Genomic DNA, 8,861 nt, shown 5'->3' on the forward strand with positions numbered 1-8,861 from the left:
TCCCAAGTAATGTTCCTATAACAAGTTTAGTGGGAATCCATCAGGGAGCTTTTAAGTTATTTTGTTCAAACACACACAGAGATGAATGAAAGTGATGCCAAAAAGAAAAAGGAACAGGATGAATGGGTACCAGAAGAGATTTGGAATAATTAAATACTATGTATGTCCTTCCCTCTTGATTTGTGAACACATTTATGGTCAAACTCATGAAATATCAATGCACTCGGATGATTTCCTGAGTCGATCACGGCCCGAACATCTGGATAAAGAGCTTAAAACTCTTGAAACTTGCAAGACGACAAAGTCAATGTTACCAAACACACACGGCTGATATGTGAGATCTAGATTATCAAAGATTCAGGTTGGCTTCACCTCTCTGCTCGTTTCCAGCTGATCAAACAGAGAGAGGGTCGGATGTAGAAACAGCAGGTGCAAAGAGACATCGAGGAGGAACCATGAATCTGGACTAATGACTGGAAACAGAAGCTGCTGTGTGTGTGGGCGACTTTCAAAGCATCTTCAAACTCCGTTCTTCACTATATGACTCTGAGTCTGTGCTTCTGTGTTTGTCTGTCAGTTCTGCAGAGGCACAGATCCAGAGATCAGCCACTCGGGCAGCAGGCTCAGCTTCTTCCTCTCACTTCATACAAAGCTGCGGCCTTAACGGAAGCAACTCTGAAAAGGCCACAGCGGTCGTCTTCAACGCCAGGCTACACAGAGACACACACAGACACACAAACACACACAATACAGCTACACAAACATACAGGACAATCTCCAAATGAATCTGGTCCAGCAGCGGACACATCAATGCCAAACAGATTCAAGACACCACAACCCAAACACACAGAGAGGACGGGCAAGAAAGGAATTTAAAAATCCAAACTCAGCGTGAGAAGAATCACACATCTGACAGTCCAGCTTGTTCACACTTTAAAGTCTCAGACAAACAAGCTGGGTTAAGATTTGTGTGGGATCAGCTGACTGGTCCTTCGCTGAATGGATTTGTACCAGAAAACGTAGGCTGAGGCAGCACAGTTGTGCAACAGCTAGAGCAGCAAGAAGGTTGTGGGTTTAAATCCTATCTGGGTTTATGATAATTGGAGATTACATTTCTCTCAAAATTGGAGCGTGAAAAGTTGTTGGTCTCTTTATGTCGGCACGGCAATGCACTGGTGATCTGTCCAGGGTTTTATTTACGTACTTATTAGAAAATGTGGAAGAATGGGATATTTCTTCTTGTCTCTCTGTCACTGGGCCTCCTGCATGAAAATGTTAAAAGAATCGGACTAAATTAAATGTAAGTGAATTATATTCATTATAAATTTGAGCTAAATGCTCATATCAACATGATTCTACAGCTGACATCTACATGTGGAGGGTTTTATGTTCTAAACCTGTCTCCTTCTAATAAATTCCTGTACAGCTAAACCATGACAGGAAATATCATCATTTTATTTATTTGAAGACCAACGACGACAACATTTACAAACCTGCTGCTGCTCTGGTGGAAACCACAGATGAAGTGACTCTGGGTGTGAAACTCACACTCTGGTGTGACAGTTATGTGCTTGGGTCAACAACAAAAAACACGCTGTCGCCGAACACATTACATTTACTTTAGCGGTACAGAGCATTTCCACCATCTTAGATAAGTGTGTCAAAATTCTAGCATTTGCTAAATAACTAAACACAAAGCGTAGCTAAAGCTAAAGCTGGTCAAAGTATCATTAGTTTAGAAGATATTTGGTCATAATCCTCAGAAATTTACCCTGATGATGGTTAAAAGGTAACCATCCTACCCTAACCCATCATTTGTGGTAGTTGGAAAAGAAAAAATAATGTATATAAAAATATGTACATAACAAATCCTTTCCACTTCGATAGAAATAAGAACACCTGTATTCAGTTGCTTTCCACCCTTCCTCAGAACGGAGACATGATCGTGAGATCAATCATCACGTGGTATAAAATGGTTGGTTTAGAATCATGTGGAGTCTCTGCAGCAGCAGCAGCAGCCAGACGCCCTGTGATGCAGCAGTGAAGAGCAGTGACCTTTACAGACGACTTCTCTGCATCTCGCTGTCGTCCAGCTGGCACTTTCACACCATTAACCCTGACCGCTTCCTCCCCATCGCAAACAGTGAGTGAGGCAGACGAGGGTAAGAGGGAGAGAAGAGGGGTGATGGGAGGGGGTGAGGGTCGGAGGGCCTGACGGAGAGGGGGGTGTCAAAACAGCATAAATGGACCCAAAGTCTCTGGCCTCCCTCCTCCCTCCTCCCCCCTGTGTTTTCTCTCCTTGGAGATGCAGAGGCCTGCGTGAACTTGGCTCTTAAACATGCTAATCTGACAGCATGTAATTGCTCAGGCAACAATAAAATAGCTTCAGTGAAGGACACTTGGCGATCAGCGGCCAGCTTTAGCATCCGCCCACTCAGAGACGAGGGACACTGGTGGGAACACCACGGCTTCTCAACGTAGAGTGATACAAACGAGTCAGTTCAAGGTCTGTCGGACAAAAGGCAGAAGAAAGTTCGTTGAGAGGACGGAAGTTTTAGGTCGGTGTCGGAGATCTCTAATCTAAAAACACATCAACCAGCGACGGTGCTGCTCTGGTTCTCTCATTACAAAACACAGGAGCACTGAAGTTTATTTTTAGTTCACAGTCAGTTTTCAGCTGAATGCACCATTTACTGTTAGAGGAAATTATATAGATTTTTTAAATGAAACAATTTATATAAGACCTGTTTGGAAAGGTCTTAAATAAGGTTAACATATTCAGGAGGGTTGGATGAGCTTTGGGTCGAGTGATTTGGGGAGATGAACCAACTCTGTGTTAGTTTTGGTGTCTTCTTGGGATTTGATGACCCTTGATCCGTTTTCAGACACGAAATCTGGAAGATGTCGGGAAAATCCTAATTGGGAGAAGTTTTTCGCCCTTTCTCATCAGTAGAATGCAGCAGGAGATTTTCCGGCTCAGACACGTTCACAACAGGACCAGGCGAGGGGCGGAGCCTGGGTGGAGCAGCACGTGACGTATTAATTCCACTGCAGAAAGCACATTGATACTGTTTGCAGCACATCCACATGGCGCCGGCACTAATCGTTAAAACCTCCTGAATCCTGTTGACGCTCCACGTTGACGTCTTTATTGACATCTTCTATGTGTACGACAGCTCTTTTTCATCCGGAGATATTTGTCTTCTACCTGTTTTGTGTCCGTCACATGTTAGAAAATCCATCGACTCACTTCCTGCTCCGTTCTCACATGGTGTCATCAGACATTTCACTCAGAGGCTGGCAGGAGAAGTTCCATAAAGTTTCCAGAGAAGCTGACGCTGACATTTGTGTTGTCACATACTGCTCCTCTGGAAAAAATTGGGGAAATTGTCATGTAGTGTGATTTCATAGGTTGTTTTGCTTTTAACTGACCAACCAACCAATCTACTGCCCATCAGGGGTTTAATACAGTTTCTAAATCTAATCTTATCCTGCCTGCTCTGGACATTTGGAGCAAATCAAACAGTCTCTGTCAGAAGATTTAGTTTTTGTCTTTTCTTTACTTCTATTTCCTCTTCAATATGGATAATAAATGGTTTAAAGGCACAGATCTGACAAACTCATGGATGAGAACCATGAAGCCACAATCTCTAGATTTGTATCTGTATGCTTATTTGTCTATTTCTATTGGACTCTAATACTATTATTGTTTACCACTGGAGACTCATTGGTTGGCTTTCTTTGCTTTTCCAAACTTCAGCAAGAGAAAAGAGGGATTTAAAAAATGATCAACACTGTGTCAGCGTCTCAAAGTGTGGAATAAGATAATTTAAAACAATAGTTCCAGATTTTTGGGACAGACGTCTGCGAGGATTAAAACCCCTCTGGTGACTGGGCCCTGCTTTTGGCTGCAGCTTGAACCGAACTTTGCACCATAATGAGGATCAGTATTTCCCCCCAAGGAAATTAAACTATTTATTTCACAGCAAAACTTCAAGTTAAGAAGATCACAGACTTCTTGGGTCGGCCACTCACTCCTTCTGGTTTCTGTTCAGGAGATGGAGCCACAGGGGGCTCAAATCCCCACTTTCCACACCCCACCCATCCCCCCCGAGACGCGCCCATTCCTGCTCTGCAGCTGGTCCTCACCAGGAGCCGGTGACGGTCCCATCTGTGGCAGCGAGAGTGTGTTTAAAGAGTGAGAGGAGGAGTGAGTGTATCTGAAGTGAAGTTACACATGTGCTTTATAAGTCTGAATCAACATCTGCTCACTGCTGCAGCGAGAAATCCTGGAAAGTGAGGATGAAGACAACAAGATGTGATAAGGTGGAAAATATCAATCACCTTTAATTTGATCCCAATTTCTAAAAACAGTTTTTTAAGAGGTTGTTTACAAATACAAATTACTGTTAATCCCGACTATAAACTCCCCCAGTTCTATTAAACAATGGTATTAGACACTCAAACATGTCATCACCTGGAGAAGTGACTAGAGACTTCCTTTGTTTTACTCCTCATTTTACTCATTATTTTCTGAATTTACATTATTCACCTCTTTACACTGTTTTACTAATTATTGTACTTTTGTGACCTTCCAAGTGATTTTGTCTATGTTTTCATATGTCATACATTTAAATCATTGAATATTGAATTAACCAATCTAAGTGTATGTATTTCTGTGCTTTTTTATGTATGTGTCTTTATATGTTTTTAACATCAAACTGCCAGAAACAAGTAGAAGAAAACCTGCAAGGCTAAATCTGCCACATTTACATGTTGGACGCTTGTTAATTATTGTGCATTGTCCCTTGTGGATAAATACAAAATAAACAGATTCAGTGATAACTAAAGAGTGTCTCACTTTCCAATGAGCCATCAGATCTGCACTTATAAATAAGTCAGAAACAGTATGACAGCGTTGTAAAGGTTAATAATAAAGAGTTTTTCAAAACAGTCAACATTCATATCAGCTTGGACCTTGTGCTGAAACTGAACTATTGTTTCAAAGATCAAGAATGAACAGTTTTCATTCAAATCTTACCCTGACGTGAAGGAGAAGAGCTCAGGAAAACTGAAAATCACATGATTTGATCAAAGGCTCATAAACTAAGCACTCATGGACTTTATGGTGACACTTTTTGTTGTTACAAGGATCAAGGACAGATTACCCCAAATCTTAATCTGATGCTCAGAATTTTTTTTTCAGGTTATCATGTGAGACTCATATATAAACATCTAAACTACTTTCTGCAGCAACACTGGAAATACTGGAGTGTGCCGTCAATCCATGTGGTCCTAAAGGTCAGGACGTTCCTACAGTGCTATAGCTGTTAGTTTAGAGGTGCGACATCCTTTGATCCATCTGTGCATCACTACATCGAGGTGATACCATATCCAAGCTAACTGTCCATAAAACTGTGATTTTACTCTGTGATGAAAAATATCCCATGAATATCCTCCCACACACCGAGAATAATCACCACACAGGATTGTGGGTAGGGCAGATGGTGTCGTCCAGTCCCTCGTTTCAGAGAAGTGATGAAAACAGTATTAAAAAAAGACTGTTTCCTGGCAACAGAAAAATCACAGCGAATGAAGTCCCATGAAGTGATGGGACTTTGAAGAGGAGGAGGCAACTGGGAAAGAAGAAGAGGAGAGGAGAAGACACTGGGAACGTTGATTCAGGATTAATTATCAGTTCCCTCCTCCTCCTCCTCCTCTTCCTCCTCCAGAATATGAAATATTTTTTTCAAAGTGTCCAACAGGGTCAGATGCAGTGGAGTATGTGGGAGTGATGAACGTTTCACAGCCAGCAACAAAACCCACAAGGTGTAAAAACTGTGTAGTAATCTGAATACTGAGCGTGAGTGAACCACTCTATGTGGATGAAAATGAATTTGATGAGAGAAACGTTTGCTTTGACTGTAACGTTAGATCTTTTTTTCTGTTTCTGCACAAAATGCTGCAAACCACAACTCTACAAGAATCATGCTAATCCGGGTTCCCTGTAAATCTACTCATACGCTTGTGTGCCTGTGTGTTGGTGTGTGTGTGTGTGTGTGTGTGTGTGTGTGTGTGTGTGTGTGTGTGTGTGTGTGTGTGTGTGTGTGGTTTTGATGCATGTGACCACAATGGTTTCAGCCCCTGGATTTGGTCCAATAGCACATTTGTGTGAGAAATTACATTTGTAGTACCTGACCAGTTTCTATGTGGGAGGAGATGGACAACGTTCACAAAGGAGAGTAAATACTGGACCGATATGAAAATCTATATATATACATTATAATACTAATAAATGTTACTTCAACAAAATGCTTCATAAAGGGATGAAACCAAAATAAAACAGGTTAAACATTAAACTAAATGAAATAAAGAGGGCTAGTAATGATTTTTGTAAGCTTCTTATTGCCGTTTCCCCTTTTTTATTTAGGTTTATTGTAAAGCATGTTTTAATACCAGTGGTAAAAGTATTGCATTTGTTTTCAGGTACTAGTATTTACCTTATACATAAACTGATATATATTATTTAGAGCTACAAGGGTTGTAGACATTTAATCTATTGTTGTATTTAAATGTGTTGAATTATTAGCCGATCAAAATAATAGGAATCACTGAATCATTTAAGCAAACCCACATGCAACCACTTATCTGCTGTCACCAGACACCATGAACAGAGCAAGAGGAGGAGGAGGAGGAGGAGGAGGAGGAGGAGGAGGAGGAGGAGGAAGGCCCGGGGTCATCACTGAGCATCACCTCCCCTGAAGGCTCATGTGGCAGATACGTTTTTCTGCTGAACCTTCACTAGGAAGGATTCAACCAACAGCAGCGACTGAAATAATGCTGAAGTCGAGCTGATGTAACGTTGAGAATTAGATCAACTTGAGGAGAGATAACTGCCTATATTTGTGTCAGGAAGCGGAGGAGAGGAGGGATGGAGAGGAAGGAGAGAATGGAGGAAGATGGAGAGGAAGGAGAGGAGGGAGGAGAAGAGGGATGGAGAGGAAGGATGAGAGAGAGGAGAAGAGGGATAGAGAAGGAGAGAAGGAGAAGGATGAGAGGATGGAGGGAGAGGGAGAGGAAGGAGAGGAGGGATGAGAGGGAGTAGAGTATGGATGGAGAGGAGGGATGGGAGGGATGGAGAGGAAGGAGAGGATGGAGAGTAAAGAGAGAGAGTAAGGAGAGAATGGAGGAAGAGGGAGAGGAAGGAGAGGAGGGATGAGAGGGATGAGAGGGAGGAGAGGAGGGATGGAGAGGAAGGATGAGAGGATGGAGGGAGAGGGATGGAGAGGAAAGAGACGAGGGAGGGATGGAGAGGAAGGCGAGGAGGGAGGGGTGGAGAGGAGAAAGGGACGGATGGTGAGGAAAGGAGGGAGGGGTGGAGGCATGCTGATGCTGTGACGCCGGCCTGCTCCACATATGCGTCTAAAAATGAAACCTAACCTCCTCCTCCTCCTCCTCCTCCTCCTCCTGTCAGTGTGGAGACCAGAGCTCAGTCTGTGGTGGCATGGCTGCTCTCAGTAGCCTTCATGCATCTCTCACACAAAACATCGAACAAAAACACACGCGAATGCATCAGCTCAGAAGCGCAAACACCGCCGATGATGCTGCAGCAGACGCGACGCTGTGCGACGCTGATCTCAGACAGAACCTCACAATAAACACGTTCAATCCCCAGATCACAGAAAATGAGCACGTGAGCGTTTCTTACCTCCGCGTTGTCCTCTGTTGGCCACGATGGATGAGGAGGATGATAAAGAAGGAGAGGAGGAGGAGGAGGAGGCGCAGGTGCAGGGATGTGCAGCGACGCCCAGAGACACAGAAACATGAAGCGATCAATGCAACACAGATAAACACAGCATCATCTGCATCTTCTTCATCATCGTCTTCCTCACCTGTTTTCACCGGGATCCGGCTCTTGTACCTGATGTTGCTCGTCATGTTGTCCGCGCTCCTCCCCGGGTCGCACCGCTCACTGACAGCGGCCCCTCGCCTCCAGAGCCCGGACAAGGAGCAAGGGGGGGGGGGGGCTGAACCGACAGGGACCTCCCCCTCCTCCGCTCAGCCAATCACAGAGCAGAGTTTAACCACCAGCTGATGCTGTCACAGGACGCCATGAGGGATGGGGGGTGGGGGGGTCAACAGCAGCCCCACTGACTGTCTGTCTGTCTTCATCTTATTATCCAAGGGTTAGACGGACGTGTGGAAGGACAGAGGTTTTTCCCAAATCATAAAGTATGAACATCAGTCACATGTTTGACTCAAAATCATCTGATTCTACTAATGAATCTAATAAATCTGTTGGATTATGACACACACATTCACCACTTAGCCTTATCCCGCTCAAGTTTCACTTTGTCCCTTTCTGTGTGGGTTTGTGTGTTTGTTTGTACACAAGATGATGCAGAACCTACAGGAAGGATTATCACACAACTTGGTGGATGTGGGTCAGGGAACTTTTTACTAATTCCCCACATACCAAAGCGTATTCCGGGGACTCCTATTGATGAGTGTGTGCATTTCGGTGCAGTCGGGTTGAATTTAAGGGGACTTTTGTGTAGAGGTATGCGCTCTAGTGAGTCGTTTTGTGGGGTTTCTACTTTTCTAGTTTTTCCACAAAGCCGGTGCAGCATTTCAAGGGACTGTGCGCCCCGCCCAAAGAAACACATGACACCTAACCACTATTTAAGCATCAAAATTATAAGCAAAGTGCAAACTGTAATGGCAAAGCAGTCCAGGCACATTAAAGTTACACGTTTTGACTTAAAGCAAACATGTAAATTGTGATTTTGGGAGAAAGTTAGTGGCGTGGGGCCTCGGTGATATGTCATCAACCATGGTGTTGCTACAGTAATGAGCAGATC

The 8,861-nt window shown here is 43.7% G+C and overlaps 1 protein-coding gene across 1 annotated transcript in view; it reads right to left on the reverse strand.

The window, feature by feature from the left end:
- The window catches only part of septin5a (septin 5a), an 18,695-nt gene extending 10,687 nt beyond the window's left edge, over positions 1-8,008 (reverse strand). Inside the window, exons 1-2 of the mRNA XM_062381594.1 lie at positions 7,893-8,008; positions 7,709-7,722 (exon numbers count right to left, since the gene is read on the reverse strand). Of these exons, the coding sequence (XP_062237578.1) occupies positions 7,709-7,722; positions 7,893-7,938 (60 nt within the window). The 5' untranslated portion in view covers positions 7,939-8,008. The remainder of the gene's footprint in view (positions 1-7,708; positions 7,723-7,892) is intronic.
- Positions 8,009-8,861: the final 853 nt, after the last annotated feature.

Source organism: Platichthys flesus, chromosome 3, assembly GCF_949316205.1.
Source record: "Platichthys flesus chromosome 3, fPlaFle2.1, whole genome shotgun sequence".
Classification (NCBI taxonomy): Eukaryota; Metazoa; Chordata; class Actinopteri; order Pleuronectiformes; family Pleuronectidae; genus Platichthys; species Platichthys flesus.